Genomic DNA, 24,373 nt, shown 5'->3' on the forward strand with positions numbered 1-24,373 from the left:
TCCACTGCCATCCTCTTGGAGAGGTCGTGGCAGAGAGATTTCACAAATTTGTCCGGAGGAATGTTGTGGAAGTCCAGATAATATCCTTCTCGAATGATGGTTAGGATCCACTTGTCCGAAGTTATCTCGACCCATCTTTGGTAGAATAAGGCAAGTCTGCCCCCTATGACTTCTTCCTGTGGATGGGCTGGCTGATTTTCATTGCAGGGTGCAGCCGGGGGCTGGGCCGGCTCCCCTTTTGTTGTGCTTGTTCAGAAAGGACTGGCCCCTGCCTGCGGGGCGAGACGTTTGATATGTACTTTTGTACGGTTTGAAGTGCTGTGATCCCCTGCCCTTAGGTGTTCAAGGCGAGGGGCGCTGGCTTCTCTTCTTCTTGTCCTCCGGTAGCCACGGCAGTGGATTCGCCCCATTTGTCAGATAACTTCTCCAGTTCGCTTCCGAATAGGAGGGTTCCCTTAAAAGGCATTCTCGTGAGTCTTGTCTTGGATGTCGCGTTGGCCAACCAGCTTCGGAGCCAGAGTTGTCTTCTGGCTGCCACGACGGACGAAACACCTCTGGCTGCGGTGCGTACCAGGTCGGAGGTAGCATCCGTGAGGAATGATACTGCTGGTTCTAGTGCTTCAACGGGCATGGTGGTGTTCCTGGTCTTAGATAACCTGGCGTGCGTCACCATGGCACAGCAAGCAGCGATCTGTAGTGACATAGCTGAAACGTCAAATGACTGTTTGAGGATGGATTCCAGACGTCTGTCCTGGGCATCCTTGAGTGCCGCTCCTCCCTCGACTGGGATGGTAGTGCGCTTAGCGACCGCACAGACCATGGCATCCACTTTGGGGAATGCCAGGAGATCTTTGGCGGCAGGGTCCAGGGAGTACATGGCTACCAGGGGCCGACCCCCTTTGAACGTGACCTCCGGAGACTCCCATTCCAGGTCAATCAGGTGTTGGATGGCTTGCAGCAAAGGAAAATGGCGGGAGGCCTGAAGGAGCCCCTCGAGGAGGGGGTTCTTCTTCGGTTCCCCTGTGGCACCTGTGCCTGGGGATAGCGAGCTCTTTCAAGCTGTGCGCTACGAGGTCTGAAAGCTCATCTTTGGCAAAGAACTGCCTCATGGTTCAATAAGGTTCCGTTTCTGGAGGGATTTCTCCTTCCTCCAGGGAGTCTTGATCCTCGTCCGAGGTGTCCGTGTCCCCTATGTTGGGGCTTTGAGGAGGGAGGGGCACTTCTCTGGGTTTAGAGGGCCCCGGGATGTTAGGGTCCTCTGGGGAAGGCTGTGTCATAGAGGGCGCCAGTTGCATGTGGACAAAGGTATGTAGGCCTTTGAAGAATTCTACCCAGGAGAAAGATGCTGGGTCTAAATTGAGCAGCGCTGCGTCCCCGGAGAGCCCCGTTTGAGGGAGGATCCCGCTGGGGGTAGCCAGATCCGGTGTACTGTCAGTGGATCCGGATCCCAGTGCCCGCTGGAGAGGACCTTGGCCTGGTTCACCCAGAGCCTCTTCGCACTGTAGACACAGGGCTGTGGCCTCTTCGTGTTGCGCAGCTCTAATTGGCATGCTGGGCAGAGGCCCTGAGCTTCTTGTCCGGTGGTGCCATAGTTTGGTGCGCAGAAAAACTCCGGTTTGTGCGTTCAAGCGTATGCCGGGAGGCTGAGTTATGCGCTCCGGGTGTGCCGAAGTTTTGCGTGTAGGTGGGATGCACGCGCCACTGTGCGCACAGGGTTTACTTATGCGGCCAGCACGGTTGAGCGTGTAGCTGCACGCCCGGTGCCCTTGTGCGCGTCGCTGTGCGCACGGCCCTTATGCGCACCGGTGTGCGCATGGCTCGCCTCTGTGCGCACAGATCAAATCGGCAGACAGGGCAGTGATCAAATGGAAATGGCGACGGCAACCACGAGAGCAATATGGCAACCATGTGGGAGGGGCCCTCGTATCGAACTGGGGTCTAGCCCGGATAGGGCTGATCAACCCAGTAGCAATGATGCCGGCTTACGATCTGTGCGGCTATTCAAGCCCAAGAGACCAGAGACTTTTAAGAAGTTTTCTACCTTACCTTGTCTCGGCGTTTCCCGGTCTCGTTCCGGGCGATCTCCGGCTGCAGGGGGAGAGGGAAAAGTACCTTCACCGCCGCGCTCCAATTTGCACCCGATGCCTCTCAGCTGCACCTGATACTGGGGGCTAAGTCCACGCCGGGGGCCGGCTGCAGGACAGAGGCCTACCTCTGAGGGATCACGGAAATCACCTCAGGAATCTCGACTGGGGGAGGGACCCATAAGTATCACCGCAGGAGAGTGGGGCTCATCTGTAGAGGTAAGATTTCTTCTTTGATTTGGATTTCTTTGGTTAGAATACTCTAATGCTGTGCAAGCGTGCATAGAGTCCTGAACTGCTATGGAGACGGAAAATACTGAAGAGCATGGCATTCTGCAAGGGTATATGGTACTAGGGCTGACATCAGATTGAAATCTGATCCGTCTCCAACTGCTATCAGGAGCACACTATACCCAGTGGTCCTGAGTCCATCTGCTACACGCTAGGAAAATCAATGTTCAACAACGGTAACATACTGGCATGGAAGAAAAAATTAAACTTACCTGATAATTTTCTTTCCTTTATTTCTGCTATACCAGTGCAGAATGATTGGGTTTGTCACTTCTTGCCTCTGGAGGAAGAGGTTGGGGTTTTTTTTTGGGGGGGGGGGGGGGTTTAATATGGCATCACCTCTCCTATTAATGATTGGGATATACCAAAGCTCAACTATCCTGGGTGGGAGGTTGACAGATCTGCCACTAAGGCATTTGCTCCATAATCCACTTTTTTGGCGGATATGTTCAACTCACAGTATTTAATGAATATGTGCAATAACTATCAAGAAACTGTTGTTTAACTTTCTGCAGGATTTATAGCACTCAGTTCCACCCATGAGGTCAGTTGTGCTCTTATAGAGTGTGACTGAATCTATGTTCCTTTCAACAAGATTATGGCTGAAATAGGCTCTTTAAAGCTTCTTGCAATTATCACTTTAGATGCTGCTTCTCCTTTGCATTGAGCCCCAACAAGTCAATTAATTTCTCTGTAATTTGAAAGGTATTTGAAACCTCCAAGTATGGTATTAGAATGAGCTGAACTTCTAAGAATATCAATGTTAATGATTATCTCGCTCCTTTGACAAACACTTTTCAAAATGCCAGAAAGACAATGGAATTTTGAAAACTGAAGTTTGGATGAAACTTATAGAAAGGGACTCTAAACACTTGAATTTTAGAAATTAATCTTGTAGTTGAGATAGAAACATAGAAATACTATCTTTAGCCTAAGATCTTGAAAATCATGGGCATTGAGACATCACCTTTGTAAATGATTAACAGAAGAAGACTTAAAACTACTTCTGTAACCCATCAATGTTGAATACATTTTGAAATTGTGACTTTGTTGTTTCCCAAAGGACTGCAATCTCCCCTTGACCTATGAGTTTGAGATGTCTTGAAGGACTGAATCCTATTTTATAGTCTTGGTTAGTAGTAAAGGCTAATTCACCTTTATCTTCTGCCCTGCAATAATAAATGCAGAAATTCGAAGCAGACTGATTTCTGCCCATGATAAAAGAACCAGTCCCATAGGTTGTTTATGTAAAGGCACTACAATTGAATTGTCGCTCAGTATTCTAACAGCTTTTCTCTATTGAATACCTTTTTAAGAGTGCTCCTATCTCATGAACCTTGCAACTGTTTTTACTAGTAGCCATGGATTAGCTTCTAAGGTGTATTTTTGTGTTTTTTTTTTTTCAATCGTGAGCAAAGAAGATAGCTGATAACATTTATTTTGGTGCTAAAGGGTCCGATGAGATAGCAGAGAACAGTGTAGGGATCTCATATGTGCTCCTGTCCAGGGATTTAACCTATGGACATTTCCTTTGTCCAAAGTAGATGAAAAGAGATCCCATGCGCTTCTGACACAATGAGTGTCTTTATTCAACCCAGAATTTTGTCTGTTCTCTTATTTGTTTGATAAACTCTCCCTTTCATGGTACTGAAAGTCCTTCCATAACATTTTGATGCACTGGGAAGATTCTTGATTGTCCTTTTCATAAATGTCTATCCATAGTTGTCTCTAGAAAACGACCACTATGTTGGAAAATACCATGATCACATTCAGAAAATAATTACCTTCGATTAAGCAAAAATGTTCAGTTATAAGAATACTATGACCATTCCCTCTTTAAGAAGGCTGTTACTAACACCATTACCTTGATAATGGTGCTCAATGTAAATCTATGTCTGATTGACTTTCTGATTTAAAACTCAACTGTAAACTAACAGAAGTATGCTGGGAACCTGACTTGCTATATAGGATTTAAAATGTATAAAATTAGAAATAACTGGTGGCACTATTTGTTAAGGATATTATGGTGGCAAATAAATTGTGTTACCAGGGAAATGCAGAATGGAGTATGACCTTGTGGTCTATTTTAATTTCACAGAGACCCCTTTAGGGACTATGACAACTTCTTGCCAATATCTGAACATTATATTTATTTATTTAGACATTTTATATGCCATTGTTCCATGTATAGATCACAACAGTTTACAAGGTGACATTCATAGTTATACATTCAGCAAACAAAAAAAAACTATTGGTTACATGTTGGTATACGTATATTGTCTATACTTCTAGAAATGTAGTGCCTCCTATACATAGGATTTATTATTATTATATCTGTCACCTTTTCATAAGGTTAGACCAAATGCTGCTGGCATTGTTGTTGGATTGTCAGCCTTGGATTCTTTGGTAATATCAATAAAGTTTGACTGGGAGCTGGTTTCAAAATTAAACACTGATCTTCGTCTTGGAAATAACTACTGAATTGTTATGTAAGATTTTCCTGCAACATAGGGATCAGTTGCTCCTTATTTCAAAAGTTGGATCATTCCCAGAATGCAATCCTCTGATATACAGATATATAAAACTAGAGTGATAAAATTTTACCTTATGCTTTAATTATCCTTCATGCATATAAATATTTATCAGGGAGCTAGGTATATTTTCTAATAATACTTTCAGTTCTCTCTCATATGGCTAAAAGTTGAGCTTCTTTCAGATGCCTGCAATAGCTCACTGCTATGAAGTTTAGTGGGGGCTTTTTGGGTTTTTTTTTAATATTTATACAGATGTGGCATACCAGTGACTGTCTAACTATGGGGCCGATGCAATACAGTGCGCTCAGTATAACCTGCAGTTGGACACGGGTTGTAGAGGTGCTAACTAATCCCCTTAATCCAATATAATTGTTTCCTCTGCACCTTTTTGCTTATGCCACAAACAGCCCCGTCCGGAATTGGTAAGGGAAGTTTCCATTTGAAAATAAAGGTTTAATTTTACATAAATTTACTGGTCTGTGAGAATTGATCCTTACAAAGGTGGATCTTTTAAAAAAGGATACTGTACTGCAGAGTGATGTGCAGTTTTCAAAACTACAGCTGCAGCCATTTCAACTATCAAGAAAATGTATATAATTTTTATTATGTGTTTTTATGTTACTTTTGTCTGATTATAATTGTTTTTATTATGATGTATCTTCTATTGTTATGTATGTTTTATTGTTCATCACCCAGGCCTTTTTGTGTTGGTCAATCCATAAATCCAATAAATGTAAATGTAAGAACATGTCTTCTCAATTGTAGGGGTAAGTGGCAAAACAAAATTAAACACTTGTACCAGAGTCTTTGCACATTGCCTCAGTTTGCACAGATTTAAATGCTGACACAATCGATTTTTCCCATGGAATCAGGCTAAGCAGATGGCCACTTGCAGCACACCACTGAGAATAGTTCAATACAGCTGTTTAGGGAATTGTGTTCTTTCACACTTAAGTGAAAACTCTAAAGAGGAAAGATTTTTGTCACTCCTAAGGAGCCTTACTTGAATGACACTGCTGAATCTGGCATTAAAGCTATTATTATTTTTAAATGAGCAAAGCTTTCTTCATTCTGAGCAGAAAAAAACTGTAAAAGAGTGAGAAAAGCTCAGATTTTTTTTCCTTACTTTGATATAGCTGAATTCTTATCATAATGCTCTACCAAAAACTCCTGCTACGTGGTAGGGAGCATAACTTGAAAAGGGTTCACAGCCAGTGAAAACTCAGATTACCTTCATCTTGTATCACTAAAATTCTTTTCAGAAAGCTCTACCATTATCCTCTACTATGAGGAAGGGAGAATAGCTTGAAAAGTGATTAATTGCAAGAATTCAAATTTTAATTTATCTTACTTAGAGAAAGTCATTCTCTTAGCTGTAAGCTCCTCCGAAACCTCTGCTGTGAGGTAGGGAGCATAACTTGGAAAAGGGCTCACATCTCTCTCCTGCAGGCAGAGAACATTTCTAGGCACTTTCAGGCCGATACAGCCCGCGTTTGGCCTGTGCGTTTTCAACGCGCTATTTTTACCCCTTATAGAGTAAGGGGTAATAGCGCATCGAAAACGCGCTGCCAACCCACCCCCCCCCCCCGAAACTAATAGCGCCCGCAACATGCAAATGCATGGTGATGGGCCTATTAGTCATTCCCATGCGATCCAGAAAGTAAAATGTGCAGCCAAGCCACACATTTTACTTTCAGAAATTAACACCTGCCCAAAGGCAAAAGTGTACAGAAAAGCAGAAAGAACTGCTTTTCTGTACACCCTCCGACTTAATATTATAGCGATATTAAGTCAGAGGCCCCAAAAGTAAAAAAAAATTTAAAATAAAAAAATTTTTTTAATCAGCCGACGGGTTGGAAGACGGACACTCGATTTAGCCAGCGTCCATTTTCCGAACCCGTGGCCGTCAGCGGGTTCGAGAACAGACGCCGGTAAAATTGAGCGTCGGCTGTCAAACCCGCTGATAGCCGCCGCTTCTGTCAAAAAGGAGGCGTTAGGGACGCACTAGTGTCCCTAGCGCCTCTTTTTACCGCAGACCCTAGTTAGCATACCTGGGCTTCCTGAATCACGTGCCTAGGAGAGTGGCCTGTGTGCATGTCGGGAGAGCGGGCGCACAGGCCCACTAGAAAAATAATCCACTTTTTATTTACCTGATTTCAGATATCCACTGAAATCATGACCAGGCTGGTGGCCACGGGGAAAGAGGGCACAAGTCTTCTCCACTGAACTCCCCCATTCCTTTTCTTACTTTGAGCCTAAATCTGACCAATGGTACAGAGGCTCAAATGCTCAACTAAGGGAGAACCCCAGATTGGGTTCACCACAGGAGCCCAAATCTGTTTCTTCCTTCTACTACTTTTTATTTTTTTTTCTCAATAAGCCATCTCCACTAGGGAGATGCATGTCCACCATCTGCTGGAAATGGAGAATACTGGCAGACTGGAGAAGTGCCCTCTTGAATCAGCTCCTTTAAAACATAACTTTCTACAACTTAAATGCAGTAGTTTGCAAGGTAAGGTCTCAGAAAACATCACCTTGTTTGACTAGAAATTAAATCACAACAGGCTCAACCAAAACCTCTGCTATGAAGAAAGGAGCTCACTTCACTGACCCACAAAAGTAAGAGCATGGCCCAAGCACCTTGCCTCTTTATCTGTTCTCTTTTCAAAATTCAGATCATTCTTAAAATATATCCTTCTGCTAAAGAAATTCTGCTGGAGGCAGGGAATACTGGCTTTTCAGGTTCTGTTCATAGAATAAATAGTAGAGGTGATGTCATAATATATTAAAAAAAAAAAAAAAAAGTAACAACCTCTATCTCCATCAAGAAGTGGAAGTGGAGACAAACCTGGACTGGTGTAGCAGAAAGACAAGGAATGCTTTACTCATTTGTTTTCTTTACCTATTATACCTCTTTACATTTGACAAATAAAATACCACCTATGAACTTTGACGCACTGAATTCACAGATAAGCTGGAAAGAACACCACAGAATTTGTTCTTCCAATAAATGCTTTAGTGATTACTATTTTAATTCTTTAGAGATTTTTTTTAATCAGAAGCAAATGTAAGTCATTTTGAAAATCACAATAAATCAAAGGTCACACCAATAAAGCAATGCTGCTTCTAGTATAATAAAAAGTACTAGATACTTGATGCCCTTCTCATCACATTCCTTTCATGGAAGCAACGTTTAAGTTGCAGTTTTCATGTTCAAAGTTCTCATCCGGCCACTTGGCTCTGTAACGAACTCTGACATTCATTACATAGCAGCCATTCCCACTGGGGATGAGGCGCACTGATGACAAAACATGACTGAATGAAGTCTAAGAAAATTGGTCATTAACATAGAGAAAATAACTATTACTTTAAATTTTAAAGGTTTATCAATTATACCTAGAATTGCTGGATGAGGTAGTTTCTTTTGTGCTGGCAGCACTAGTGGATTCCACATCTGAGGTATTTGTTGACTGTGCAATTTTATCAGCTTTCCTAATGCAAAAGATTTAAGAAGAACCATAATAATTTAAATGCAGTGTCAATCATTTGAATTTAAATGAACAAAGAATATTTGAAATATTATTATAAAGAACTTTCTTACCCTCTGGAACATGGATCTAAAGGTGGGACTAAGCTGGACTTCTCCATCTCTGGAACTTGCTCTTTCTCCTGTGAAGGAGGAAATCATTCCATACATTATTTGAATATTATATACTCAATGTTTACAAACCAAAATTTGATCTCTGGTTTAGTGCCTGGCACTGGAAAGAAAGAGCACTATGTTTTATTCCTGGCTCTGTAGTTGGGAGTGCTGCTGAAGTAGCACTCACCACATTGTGGAGAATTAAGGAGCAATGGAAGAGTTATGAGCTGCTCTTTTGGCAATGCTTGGTGTTTGAACACTAGAAGTAGATCTTAAGATCTCTCTCAGTCACATGAAGCTGCTGTTGTACTTGACCCACATATAACAGTAAAGACTGTGAGGAAAATGTGAAAATTGTGCAGGATGATTCCCTACCAAGAGCAAGATACAAAGTCACAAGACTGAGATAAGGACTGAAAGAAAATCACACTCCTCTTGACACTGCTTTTTGCTGGTTTGAATTTCTTGAGCACAGAATAATCCGTTGTATTCAAATACTTACCAAAGGCGGTACTGGCTCAGAATCTCTTTCAATCATCTTTCTTGTATGTGGTCCTGGAGGACGACCTACTGGCTTCCTCTTCTCCTGTCTTACTATACCATTACTTATCTCCCTAAAGAGATAACCAATTTGAAAAACTATTAGTGCTGAAGAATGGGGAAATGACTCAGCCACATCTGATAAAATGACAGAAAATGGTTTGTTACCAAAGAGAAAACAGAAATAAAAAAAAACAAAACAAAAACAGATTTTTAGAGAATGCAGTTTAGCTTAATCTAAAGCAGTCTAAGCTGAAATGCTCCCCCCAACACACTTTGGGTATCTAGAGTTCTCTTGGCATGTGCAAACCCTACATTATGTAAATATTACAATTTTATTGAAAAGTTATTTTCTCTCGATTGTGTACTGTGATATATTTTGGGTATGTGTGTGTATGTATACACACACATATATATCATGCATATACACAAAGAAATATAAATATATACATACCGAGAAAACAAACAAATCAGGCAATATGTAAAATAACCAGTGCTTAATTTATGTAAAGACAAAACACACTCTAAACAGTGGGGTATAAAAGCACCTTTACTATAACCCAATGAAAAAATTTTAATCCCTAAATCAAAAAACTTTTTCCAAAAATGTTTATTACAAAAGATATTACTTTAATCATATAGCTATATTAAGTAATATTTTTATACATCGTACGATGTTATATGATGTATAGTTATATGATTAAAGTAATGTCTTTTGTAATAAACATTTTTGGAAAAACGTTTTTTGATTTAGTGATTAAAATCTTTTTCGTTGGGTTATAGTGAAAGTGCTTTTACCCCACTCTGTTTAGAGTATGTTTTATCTATCTATCTATCTATATCTATATACACACACACACTCATGCACAATAGATTCATATATACCCCCACCCATCCAAGGAGAAAAAGCATTTTCAACTTATTACATTCTTTTGTAGAACAGTCAATACATAAACTTATAATTAGGCACTGTTGACCCTTAATAGAATTTATTTTAGATAATACCTGGAAGATTTGAACAATTTCCAAAAACTATATAAAGTATTGTGCTTATAACAAGTGAATTCTCCCTTAGATTTGTCTTTCACCAATAGGCAACACTTGATCCTTTACATGTAATCGAAAAACTAAAATACTCTTGCACTCACATTTAGTCATGTGAAGGCATTGTTTCCCTTCATTTCTTTTTCAGATAGCCAGTTAAAGTGAGTGTTCGCTGTCAAACCCGCTGACAGCCACCGCTTCCGTCAAGAAAGAGATGCTAGGGACGCGGTAGTGTCCCTAGCGGGCCTAATTTTAATAAATTAAAATACTGAATCAAGCGCACAGGAGAGTTTTTACTGTATCGGCCCGCTAGAAAGCTCTGGAAAAGTCTGATCAGCACTGAGCAACAATGACTTCTGTATGACTGGCGATTCACCTGGTCTTCAGAGAATTTTATTCTCTGGTATCTGTTTCGTTAATTTAATCCTAACAGCAGTAGTGGTAATTTTATTAGTGTTACTGAAGTGTATGTTAAGAAAATGCAGAGTATTTTGGCCTGCATTTCTTTCCTGCAATCCCTTGAATTGCTGTAGCCTGAGTCTAGGACAGGGGTTGGTAACTCTGGTCCTGGAGTGCCAGAAACCAGTCTGGTTTTCAGGATATCCAAAATGAATATGTGAGGTATATTTGCATGCTCTACTTCCATTGCATACAAATGTATTTCATGCACATGCATTATGATCATCATGAAAACCAGACCAGTTTGTGGCACGCCAGGACCGGAGATGCCTATCCCTGGTCTGATAGTACATGCAAATCAATCTCATGCATGTTTATTAGAGACATCCTGAAAACCCAACTGCATGGGGGATGCCCCAAGGACTGGTTTAAGCACACCTGCCCTAATCAGTGCATGCTCTTCTTGTCTGATGAAAAGTTGGTCTCTTGTTCCTAATTTTAATGTAACTTCTCTGTGATTATTCCTTTATTTTAAGAGACAAACTGAAACAGAAGTTCTGTAAAACAGAAATGGCTGTATTATTTCTGGTTTCACTCCTCAATGCATGAAACTATAAATGAAGATCCACTCAAAACAGCAGCTTATATCCAGTGAGGATGTAAGGCAGTAGAACAAAATTAGCTAAATCATTTGCAGCTAAAATATAACAGTGGTTATTTCTGGGAAGGGTGTGCATTCCTCAATACCACATACATAATTTTGGTATTAACTCTCCTTGAAAGCTACATAGGACTTTTGTTAAATGCATGCCAATATTTTTTGTAATTAAAATTCACAGCTAAAATATATATCTACATAATTACAGTCTATAACATGATAAAGCTGTTCCAATTGTAACAGTAATGAATTTTAAATTGAGAAGAGATTTATCCATTGAGTTCAGCCTTCTTCTAAATGCTCTACACCTATTTTGATTCTGTGCTCATACTTCCATGAACTCATTTATGGTTTCAGCAGTTCTGAACATGTCCAAATTATTCTAAAATATCTTCTTTGAAGTAGCTTTAGGTCTAATGATATTGTACTCCAGGGGTAACCAATTCAGTCCTTGGGAACCACAAACAGACCTGATTTTCAAGATATCCACAATGAACATGCATGAGAGATTTCTGCTGAAACCATAAATGAGTTCATGGTTTATGAGCACAGAATCAAAATAGGTGCATACAAGAGAGGCAGTGCATGCAAAATCTCTCATGCAAGTTCATTGTGGATATCCTAAAAACCAGGTTTGTTTGCGGCTCTTGAAGACCCACTATACACTATAGTATTATTACCATGATTAAGGCAGGACAATGGGTACAGCAAATAAAGCAATAAAATGAAAATAAAAACTTAATCCTCTGCCCTACTTAGAGATTTGATGATCCTATTAAAACAAGATACTCTAGACCATGGAATCTGTCTTTTGGCTGCAAGAATCTTCTACAAGGGTCACATACTTCTGGTGCTAGATGTGATGACATTGATAGCAAAATTGTAGTAACCTTGATTTGTGCACAAATATTTCAAGTCCTGCCAAAAGTGTAAAGTTTTACACTAGAGTGACAGATTGTCTTCAAATCCTGGGAGTCCAATAGCATGACTTATGTTAGAGATTTTCTTCTAAAATGATACATGAATTCCTACCTGACTGGAAGTGGCTCATAGCTCAGACCCTTCATAAAACTCACTGAATTGCAGTACAAGTGAGAAAACACTGCAACTTGAAGGAAAAGGCTCGGTCTAATCTAGCAAAAAGATTTCTCTCTCAATTGCTTTCTAGAGCCTAAAAAAGAAAACTACAAGTCTCTTTACAGAAGATGGGTTCCAAGTTGTAGAATTCAGCTTAGTAATGAGGAGCTGAAGAAAACTGTTCAGTTAATCTTGTATATATTTACCATTTTGTTTTTGAAAATATTCCTGATACGAAATACCACAAGTCTGCTTACCATAAACAGGGCTCTCCATATACAGCAGAATGAATTAGAGGGGGTAATGTCATCCAATGGTACCAAATGGACCCATTTCGCTGAGCTCATTAGAGCTTTTACTTTACTGAGCATGCATATGAGTTCCTGCACATGCACTGCCTCATGAGCCCTCAATAGATTACAGAGCTTAGCATTACCTAGGTAGTCAAATCTCCAGGTAGGCAGGCAGGTATTAAGCATTGCTAATTCATTCTGCTGTCTTCAGAGAACCCCGTTTACAGTAAGCAATCTTGCCTTCACTGTAAATTAGCTATGACATGTAGTCTCAAGGTGAAGGTTGCATAGTGGAGCACTTCCTGAAAAAGCAATCTGTACAGGCTGCGTAAAACAGCTTGCCTAAAGTTACTGTAGCTTCTGAAGAGATTGTCTAGACAATAATGGGACATGAAGATGTGAACTGATGACCAAGCTGCAGCTTTGCAGATGTCTTCAATGGATATAGCTCTAAGATGAGCCAGAGGTAGCCATGGCTCTTACTTGAACCTTGACAGAATTTGGTATCTGGAGGCCATCTAGATAACTATTCCCAGTCTGCTAGGAACATAAGAGACAAAAAGCTGAGAAACTTGATATGGTTGCGTTCTCTAGATAATATTCCAAGGCCTTTTTTTTGTCCTGTGAATGGAAGGCCTTCTCCCTGTTATGCGCATGAGGTCTTTGAAAGACAATGGCTTGATTCAGTTGAAAGACCAAAACTATTTACGCCAGAAACATGGGAAGAGCGTAAAGCAAGACTCTGCATAGGAAGAACTGCAGGTATGGAGAGTAATGAACCAATGCTTATGGTCTGCTGACTCTTCTAGCTGAAGCAATGATGACAGGAAACACCACTTTCCAGGTGAAGAACTCTAAGGAAGTTAACACTTCATAGGGTGGCTTCATCAGTTGTGCCAAGACAATACTGAGATCCCATGGCACTCGTGGCTCCTACCATGTGACAGGGGCTGACCAATGGCACTGGTTACCCCTGTGACATAGTAGGTCAAAGGCTATCGGCGCCATTTTGAATACCGGCAGCCGGTAGTGTGAGTGTAGGAGATGGCTCCCGGACCCCCTGCTGGACCACCCGGGAGTTTTGGTAAGTCTTGGGGGGGGGGTCAGGAGGGGGGGTTTGTTTAAATTGGCTCCTTTAGACTGCCGAATAATTCGGCGAAGATTCGTTGTATTCGTGGGGAATCGCGATATGTTTCGCTTCCCCACGAATACAACGAATATGGCCCTATATGTTGCAGATTACAAATATGTAGGAAACGAATGCACACTCCTAGTGACTTTCTTTCCCTTCCACCCACCCTAATCTCCTCCTTTGATTTATAAAATTGTATCCCATTTAAGAGGGCAAGAGACATTTTCACATCAAAAATCAATCAGGCATTTATCTAAAACAAGGGAGTGAACTAGCCCTTATTAATTAGATTAACTGTCCCCTTGCAGGTCATTGCCAAATTAATAAGCCACATACATTTAAAGAACTCTGATTTACACATCCCTACTCCCATAGGAAACTAAATTATCTAAGAAAACAATTTTAAGATGTAGACAACAGTACAGTAGCAAGATCAGGTCCTTTCAGTCTTTTGTACCCAGTACCACATGTAGGATTATCTTCTAGTTGGTGAGAGATGGTATGTGCATGCCTGATGCAAAGAGCTCCTGGCTCTCAGAGAACAAGTCTGATCTCTAGAAGCTAGAGTGGCAGCCCTGGAGGAGCTGAGGCAGACAAAGAAGTATATAGAGGAGACCTTCAGGGACATAGTAGCCAAGTCCCAACCCCAGTCCAGTAGCCCTTGTGCTGCTTTGTAGGAGCAAGATCACCAGGTCGGAGAGCACCATCATAGTATAGCAGAAAGTGATCCTGTAGCAAGGACCTGCTCTCCAGGTGATGCTCTATCCTCTCCCACTGAAGATGAGTCTCCAATGGCTAATGCCCAGGAGGGAAGGGTTAGGTCAGTCATCATAGTGTAACATACCTCTAGGGACTAGGGCAGAGAAATGTTGAATCATCACTGTGACATGAAAAGACTGACAATAGAGTGCTGTCTCTTTAAGAGCTGGGGGGGAAAGGTGAGCAGCCCTCTATAATTGTATTCATGTGTAATGTATTTATGTTAGTTAACATTGTTTTGAGATGTATTGAAGTTGTTTTTACTTTACCTAAAGAGATTCAAAATTGGATTGTATTGAGCATGTGCAAACAGATCACTGCTACAGTCTGCACAGTTTCTGCCCTGCTCTGAACTAATAAATATTATCTGTGCTGATTAAGGTTCTCTTTTCTGGAACCCTGCTGTGGACGACTTGGGAGTAATTGAACTGTGCCCTGTCTGGACTACCAGTTACTGACCTGTTGGTGCTGCAGGAGGCAGAAATTTCTTGCATTATCAAAGGCGAAGGTGGCTTGGAGATCATTAGAGAAAGGCAATAACATAAGCTGAATGTCAGGCTCTAAATGATAGCTATCCAATATGGCGAGTAATCAAATGTGATTAAAATAATATATATTTATAGAGAGAATAGACAAGGACAGTGACATCAAAAGTATCACTCTGGGCACTGATGTTGACGCCACTGACCTTGATGCTAGTGGTATGGAAGTAGACTTGGACACTAAGAACTTTGAGGCAAGCAGTCTCAATGTCAATAAAAACCTCTCTTGATCAGATTTCTGTTTTCAAAAGTAATCCAACCTGACCAGTGTTTCGCTTTAATGGCTGCATCAAGGAGTAATTCTTCTGCTTCCACACTTCCTATTCATGTAATCACAACATACAGTCATACAAAATAATAAATAAAACATCTTTTTCTCAAATCCTCTTGTACTCAAAGTGACAATGTGTTTTACAAGACAAATGGAGCTTATTTGTAGCCAATGCCTATGGACAACTTAAGTAAATGAAAGCCAGCAGCTACAATTTAAATGGAGAAACATCTTTGAAAAACAGGAGCTGTTCAACCATACAAAAGCTAAGTATTTGGAAAATGCTGGACAATTCTTAAGTATTAGAGTTGGAAGTTCAATGGAAATATTTTAGTTGTTTCCAGAGACACTTCTTTTTTTTTTTTAGAAATATAAAAAAAAAGAAAATTAAAAACACATTGATATAATAAATGGACATGTAGTAAAGGTAGATGCAAGCCTCAAAAAACAGGTTTTTCTGACTTGTGATCTTTCCCTCTACCAAATCAGTGAGTATTCAACTTGAATTTGGCATCTGAAGTCTTTTCCTCCTAAAAATAAAGTATTTTTGTATAATGTGCTTTAAAAATTTGGGATGCAATTTAGATTACAATTCCTTACAGTTTCAAATTACACCACAAATGATAGTTGTCAGGTCCCAAAAGATACTCAAACATGAGAATCTCAAGACAAAAAGATAATCCCCCAAACCTTCTTCACTTATTAACAAATTGCTCACACAAAAATATCCATCATTAAGTTGTGCAGGAGTAAGGCAAAACTGAAGACAAAATGGGGATCTATGGTACTGCAATAGGAAAGGAAACTGGGGAGTCTAAAAGGGCCCTGAGGTCATCATCTGCCTTCCCATTTTATGTTTTGAAATTTCCAACAATGCTGCTAAAAGTAAAAAATGAAAATGTTTTCATTTATAAAATATTTATCATGTATGATAAAACATACAACAGTGTGTGCTCAAGGGGAAGGAGTTAAGATGATGGCATGACTCCAGGCAGCGTTCATTCTTCTATAATTTTAGTTTCCTGGTGCTCAAGAAAAGCTAAACTGAGATTGCCACTGCGACCTCAACACTTTTGTTACAGCAATAAATGGATGCTTTCCTGGAGAGAGATCTGGAGAATGTGGGGGGAAGCCTCCAATGAAGTCTCAAGTAAAGGAGGGCCAAATTTGGCTGGAGGTGAGGTTTCTCTCCCTCCCCCATCTCCATCCTGCCAACATCTCACCTTCAACATCCGGTCTCTGAGCCTGATCTGTCATGCCAAGATAATGCTGGAAGTCAAGCTGCCACAGAAGTTGAAAGAAGGAGAGAAAGTATGGGAAACAGGCTGCTTTTCAAGGTGTTTTACAGAATCTGGATAACATTTCTTAAGGTACTGATGCTGGCTTTTCAGCTCTTTGTCCCTCTTGCCATCAGACGATCACTTGCCACAATACCCATTTCTCAAGCCTCCAGTGGTTATACTGAACTTTATGATCAATTCTAGTCAGATTGGATTTCTCCATTTCTGTTGCCTCTGTATTAGTGTGAATTCTGTGAAGGCCTTAGCTAAGAAACAGGAAAATGACTAAGCAGAAACATTGGACCTTAAAGATGAGATTCCAAATATACAGACTTAATTCTTCCTTGAACCATAAGTCATTGGTGCATAGATGTTTGGAGTATTTAGAATATCCAGCTAAGCAGCTGAACTTGCATTTTGTCTATTTTCCCAGATTACCTCAATTTGCTCCAATTTATATTCTTAAAAATATTTTCCTGAGGTACTTTCTATACCAGATTAAGCAACTCCACCTCTCAATAAAGTTTATTTTTTGCCTTTTAAGAAGAAAGTTGCACATTCTGGAACTACTACTATATCCAGGGATAGGATGTACTGAATGTTTTGCAAGGATTTGGTCATGAATAATCTATTTCGAGCTTCCTTGATTGCTTATTTTGTATTCAAGGTTGATTTGAATTGCATCTGAAACATTTATGGGTCAACAGGTTTGGGTCCTCCCAGATGTCACTAGAATTACACAGGAGAGAAAGAAATCCTTCTTTTCTATGCATCAAGAGACTAGAGCTTTGGGTGCTTCTTTTTTCCTGTCGATAGCAGGGCTGAATTAGCCATGCTGTCATTGGGATCTGTCAATCAGGTCCGGGAGGCGGAGCTTTACAAAGCAGAGATTTAGATTTTAGCTCTCTGCGGCTGCTTGTGTGTTCCCGCTCAGGAAAGTAACAGTTTCTCCTCAGTCTGTTTTTCCGTGAGCGGGATCGCATGCGGGGCTCACTTCTCCTCAGCGTTTCTTATTTTTCTTGAAATGTCAAAAAAGCCGGGGTTTAAACCCTGCGTCTGTGGCAAGGTAATGTCGGTCATGGATGACCATGACCGATGTTACCGATGCCTGGGACCAGAGCATAAATTACAAAATTGTGATTTTTGTGCTCGAATGTCCCCAAGAACCCAAAAACAACGGGCCTACAGAATGCTTGAACTTTTTACTTTTTCCGAGCCATCGGAGGCTCATTTTTCCCCGGGTCCCTCGTCAACGGCGGCTCCGTCACAAAAAAGAGCATCGTCGTGGGATCCTCAAGCCTCCAGGCTTGGAGGTAAGGACTTACCGAGCCGACATAGGCCTTCGGATCCGAGAGGACCGAAAGAGCCTCGGCGATCGGCGCAGGAAACAACGGCGCCTAAAACTTTGGCATCGACGACTTATGCACCTGAAGCACCTTCTGCGCCAAAATCACCACTGGCGCATAACACTTCTGCATCCGAATCGACATCGGCACACAAGATACCAGCGCGCACAATGCAGGAAACATATGCGCATAAGGCGCCAAAGACCTCTGCGCGCACAGCGCCGGAGCCGTCTGAACGCATGACTGAGACATCTGCGCGCTCGGCGCCAAAAACAACGGCGCCGACACCATCTGTGCGCACGTAGTCAATGACTTATGTGCACAAGTCTGTATATGCGCACAACTTACAACAGACATCGGCGCACATGGTGCCAAAGACATTGGCGCACTCGACAGCACACAGATCGACGCACAGTGGACTACAAAAATCCAAACGAACATATCATTCAATACCACATGGGGTAAAATGAAGACATCAGTCTCCAGATGTACCTCATTCCACCTCTTCAGACTCTAATCCTACAGAGGTGAAGTCAAGACGAATCAGACGATCACTGTTGGGAGATAGAACCCACACAGGATCATCGTCACACCATCACCATAGACAATCACGTCACTCACATCAAAAAGCGATGAAGACGAGAGATACATGGACAGTGAGCCCTTCCTCTTCTAGGTCATCTCACCCACAAAGTGTAGATTCCTTATCTCGTAGACAATTAATACAAATCACTTCCTCTGCTGCATCTACGTCCTCAGATAATTCTGTTAAGACCACAGAGGACAAGATGAGGAACAAGTATGATTTACCAACTGCTTCCCCTAAAATTCCTATGGTACCACCTAAGACAGGTGAACTACCAAAACAATCTGGTCGTTCAGCAATGCCTCCTCAAACGAAAGAGGCATTTTTTCAATTATCCCAATCATTGGCGGGGTTTTATGAAACTCTTCAATCATCCTTTAAGTTGTCCAACGAACTATCAGTGAGTTCCCCGGAACACAGTATACATACTTCCAGAGAACCGTCGGTGGAGCCTCCAGCATCCCCAATGACAAAACGACCAATTTCACCAATTAAACAGCAAGCTACCCCTATAGATTCTCTGTCTCCACAAACGTCCCCATTGTCATCTACTGGATTCCCATCGGATCCACATGAACAACCACAGGAACTATATTCTCCTCCAGAGGACCCGATATACCCAAAAATTTTAGAAAAATTGGGCATGATACTACAACTAGAGGTCCAAAAGGAGACAGACCCTAGATCAGAAACCTCTGGTCTTCTAAAGATTTTCGATGCTCCAGGAGAACCAACATCTCTCCCACCACACGAGTTATTACATATTGTCTTACAGAAGTCGTGGGAAATGCCTTATTCTCTATCAGCGGTTTCCAAGAAAACGGATATAAAATTCCGTATGCGAAAAACATCGCCTTACTCTATACCACAACTACCACATGCTTCAATTGTGGTAGAGTCAGCAATGCAAAGATTCAAAAAAGCAAAGTCATATGCCTCATATCCACCGGGCATAGACAACCGGTGTTTAGATGACTTTGGCAGGAAGATGTATTACAACTCAATGTCGAATGCCCGCATTATGCACCATCAATTCTATATGGTACAATACCTATATGAGTGCATACAAGCCACGAAAGGTATGCTTTCCTCTACAGCGGATTCAGTACCACCGCCTCTTCATGATATGGAGGAGTGTTCTCGACACCTTCTGCGATCGATATGAAGCATTTGAAACATCTTCTAGGGCATCTGCGACAGCCATCACAGCTCATAGGATGGCATGGTTACGCTCTAGTACGATACGAGAAGATTTACAAGAGAAACTGACTAACCTTCCGTGTACAGGAGACAACCTGTTCGGAGAACGGTTTCAAGAAACAGTTGGAAAATTAAAGGAGGAAGCTTTAGCAGTCCAATCCTTAACGTCACAATCTCACTACTCGACCACGCGTCGTTATGTGGGATCTACCATAGGCCTTACAGGTCTTATCAATCCTTTCGTACACAGACGTATCCATCTTACCAGCGTCCTCCGCCGCAACAAAACACCACGACTCAACGTAGGGGTAAGCCACGTAACCAGAGGCAGCAAACACAGCAACCGGCTACTGCAGTGAAATCAATGTCGTCTTTTTAATAACCCAGCCACCACCACTACATCAAGCACCACCTGGCAGAATTCATTCTTGCCTGGCAGCCTAGGAGAAAATAACAACCTATCAATAGATTTTAGAGATAATACGACATGGCTATCAACTCCAATTTACCACAAAACCCATACTACCTCACTTTTCCACTCTGAAGAGTCAAAGCTTCCAACCACAACTGGGGGAAGAGATTGCTCTGCTTCGCAAACAGCAGGCCATTCGACGGCTTTTCCCGAAAACCCAAAAAGCAGGGTTTTATTCCCCATACTTCCTCATACCCAAAAAGTCGGGTGGCCTTCGCCCCACATTAGATCTACAGGAGTTGAACAAATTCCTGACCAAAAAGAAATTCAAGATGGTATCGTTAAAATTGATCTTACCTCTGATTCAACCCAACGACTGGATGTGTTCCATCGATCTGAAGGATGTGTGTACACATATTCCAAGCCATCCGTCCTCTTGGCGTTACCTATGCTTTCGCTATGGCCATCAACACTACCAGTACAAGGTTCTTCCTTTTGGACTATCGGCTGCACCCAGGGTTTTCACCACATGCATGGTTGTGGTGGTGGCTCATCTCAGACAACAGGGTATGACCATCTTTCCATATCTGGATGATTGGCTAATAATAGCCTCGACCCCAGACATCTTACTCAATCACCTTCAACAAGTGATACAGTGTTTACAGGAATTGGGGCTAGTGATCAACTTTCAAAAATCACATCTCCAACCAACACAGAGACTACAGTTTATAGGAGCAGGCCTGGACACTGTTCGCAACTGGGCATATCTCCCAACAGAACGAATAATACAAATACGTCAACTTCTCTACTCGTTGAACAACACTGAAAGACCGTCGGCAAGACAAATTTTGGTAGTCCTCGGCCACATGGCGGTGGCTATCTTCACAGTGCCAAACACCAGGCTACACATGAGACGCCTGCAATGAGGACTAAAACGTCAATGGAAACAACACTCACAACTGTTGACACAGAAGCTATCGTTGACTTCCGAGATAAAACAGGACATAACATGGTGGTTCCTACACTCCACCCTGTCCAAAGGAGCAGTATTCAGTCCTCCTCCTCACAACGCAGTCTTAACCACAGATGCGTCTCGCGAGGGATGGGGAGCACATCTCGAGATTTACGAAACACAAGGGTTATGGACAATCTCCGAGCAGACCCTGCAGATAAATTTATTAGAGCTCAGAGCAATTCAAAATGCGTTACAAGTGTTTCAAGATCACTTAAAGGGCCGCAGAGTCATGATCTACACAGACAATCAAGTGGCAATGTTTTATATCAACAAGCAAGGAGGTCCGGTTCATGGTCCCTTTGCAAGGAGACCCTGACAATCTTCAAACATGCTCACCAACATTGCATACATCTGCAAGCACCTTATCTACCAGGAGTAGCAAATACAAGAGCGGACAGGCTAAGTCGCATCTTTCATCCTCACGAATGTACACTCAATTCGGAGATAGCCCAAAGCATCTTCATGCAATGGGGGACACCCGAGATAGATCTCTTTGCAACAGAGATCAATGCTCAGGTTCTCAAATTCTGCTCCCTATGACCAAGTCAGTTCAGGATCGCCCAGGATGCCTTCCTCATTCCCTGGACGACAGGCCTCCTTGTATGCCTTTCTTCCCATACCACTCATAACAAGAACAATTCAAAAGTGCATAACAGACAAGGCTCAACTGATACTGATAGCTCCAGCCTGGCCAAGACAACCGTGGTACAGTTTCCTTCTCCGACTGTCCATCATGGATCCCATTCAATTACCGAATCGCCCAGATCTCTTCCAAGATCAAGGAACGCTTCTACACCCACTACACTCATCTCTCCATTTAACAGCATGGAGATTGAGAGGCTCCTTTTAACAGAACAGGGAGTTTCCACTTCGGCACAATCCATTTTGTTAGAATCCAGGAAACTCTCAACAAGGAAAAACTATGGTTATAAATGGAAACGATACTCGACCTGGTGCACTTCTAATGGTGTACCATGGATGTACCATGGATTATCTACATACACTGTAAACAGCTGGTCTTGCAACCTCATCCATTAGAGTTCATCTGAGTGCCATAGCGGCATATCACAGACCATTTAACAATATTCCTATTTCCAATCACCCCTTACTATCTCGTTTCATCACGGGTTAACTCACCTTCGCCCTCCGATCTCCAATTCCGTGGAACCTCAACATAGTTCTTGAACAGCTTATGCTTTGCCCATTTGAGCCCATGGACTCAGCACATATTAAATACCTCACATGGAAGGTGGTGTTACTGGTTGCAGTAACATCAGCACGAGGAGTCAGTGAATTACAGGCCTTGGTCCATTATTCTCCATATTTACAGTTTCATCACCAAAAAGTGGTTTTCCAAACTCACCCATCCTTCCTACCAAAAGTGGTTTCTCAATTCCATCTCAAGCAGACCATAGAACTGCCCATCTTTTTCCCTAAACCTCATGCAAATGAAAGGGAAAAATTACTACATACACTAGATTGCAAAAGGGCTTTAGCATACTACAAAGAAAGAACAAACTCGGACTCCCGTGTTTCTCAACTCTTTTGACCCAAAAGCGCCTGGACTACCAGTGGCTAAATGCACCATCTCCAGCTGGATAGCACAGTGCATCAAGTTCTGCTACGACAAACAGAACCTAAAGCTACATTCTGTTCCCAAAGCTCACCAAGTTAAGAGCAGTGGCGGTCTCCTTGGCACACCTTAAACATGTACAACCCATTGACATTTGTAAGGCAGCTACATGGTCATCGCTCCATACCTTTACATCACACTACTACCTTGATCAACAAGCAGCCACTGATGCGAAGATAGGGCACGCAATCCTGCAATCTCTATCCTCTTCTACACGGTGAATGCCACACTGTTCATGATCACGTACAAACAAATATACCATAAACAACGTGATCGGGAGCTTGGGGCTCCCATGACAGCATAGCTAATTCAGCCCTGCTATCGACGGGAAAAAGCAAGTTTGCTTACTGTAAACGGTGTTTCCGTAGATAGCAGGATGAATTAGCCATGCTGATCCACCCTCCTCCCTGGCAGTCACCGTCTTTCCGAACTACAGCTTAATCACAGACTGAGGAGAATCTGTTACTTTCCTGCGTGGGAACACACACGCAGCCACAGAGAGCTAAAATCTAAATCTCTGCTTTGTAAAGCTCCGCCTCCCGGACCTGATTGACAGATTCCATGACAGCGTGGCTAATTCATCCTATCTACGGAAACACCGTTTACGGTAAGCAAACTTGCTTTTACAGTATCTGCGCAAATGTCTAGTTTCTTATGCACAGGTGGGCTATGTCTTCTTTGCACCAGAAAAGTTATGTACTTTTCTTGAATTGAAGAAGCTTTCTGGTGCAAATGCTACTGGGTAGGGCAAGAGTTATGGATTCAGTAGATATATATATATATATATAGTAGTGAACAAAAATAATGGCAAAAAATAATTTATAAAGTGTTCAATACATTAACAAATATCAAATACCAGCAAACGAACATTAATGAAACATTAGAGAACATCCAATAAAAAAAAAAAATTATTATTTATACTAAAGAATTCTTTTTTTTTTTAAACTGGTTACTACTCATTATACATGAAGAAACTGTTCCAATGCAATAAAGACAAAAGTAATCACAAAAAATAGTTCTACAACAAAATGTTTCAAAGTTTCATATATGTCATTTTGAGGTCTGAATTAAAACCCCTAATTCAAGAACACAAACCACTAAGTGGCTAAGCTTGCAGAAAATCAAACAAAGTAAATCCAATGTTGTAAGTCTGACAAACATAAGCAATACACTAGAAAAACGTGAGAGTCTGGTTTAAAAAGCTGCGCTGATTCACAGCTTCAAATTAACAATTCTTCAAAGGAAGCCCATAAACATAATGAATTAGAACAAAATGGCAGTCTGGTTTGAAAAGCACCACTGGCGCAAAACTTCAAAATAACGAATCTTCAGCAAAAACCCCGACAAAAGCCTTTATTGTTTCGCCCTAGAAGGCATCATCAGGGGGCAAACTTTCAGTCAGATTATTCTAGCATCAGTATGAAAAATGCATTCACTTTCACTATTACAGCAACCTCGGTTTGGGTTCCCAAGTTGTTTTCACATACAGGGTGATCCAGTACCGAGCGGTAGGAAGAGCTGCGTTAGTGCCTACGGCACCCGCGGTTACCGCCCGCACAGTGCAGCTCACCTACCGCTCGATCCTGAAGCCTAATTATATGTAAATGTAAGCCGCGTCCGAAATGCCTTAGTCC

The 24,373-nt window shown here is 41.7% G+C and overlaps 1 protein-coding gene across 8 annotated transcripts in view; it reads right to left on the minus strand.

Moving 5' to 3' along the window:
* The window catches only part of MTF2 (metal response element binding transcription factor 2), a 144,908-nt gene that overhangs the window by 33,921 nt on the left and 86,614 nt on the right, over window positions 1-24,373 (minus strand). For all 8 annotated transcript variants that reach the window (XR_003858958.1, XM_029618303.1, XM_029618301.1 and 5 more), the window contains 3 exons: window positions 9,055-9,166; window positions 8,511-8,578; window positions 8,306-8,401 (listed from right to left, as the gene is read on the minus strand). Coding sequence is in view for 7 of the 8 variants with exons in the window: in XM_029618303.1 (XP_029474163.1) it covers window positions 8,306-8,401; window positions 8,511-8,578; window positions 9,055-9,166 (276 nt within the window). In the remaining variant the exon portion in view is untranslated. The remainder of the gene's footprint in view (window positions 1-8,305; window positions 8,402-8,510; window positions 8,579-9,054; window positions 9,167-24,373) is intronic.

This window comes from Rhinatrema bivittatum, chromosome 10, assembly GCF_901001135.1.
Source record: "Rhinatrema bivittatum chromosome 10, aRhiBiv1.1, whole genome shotgun sequence".
NCBI lineage: Eukaryota > Metazoa > Chordata > Amphibia > Gymnophiona > Rhinatrematidae > Rhinatrema > Rhinatrema bivittatum.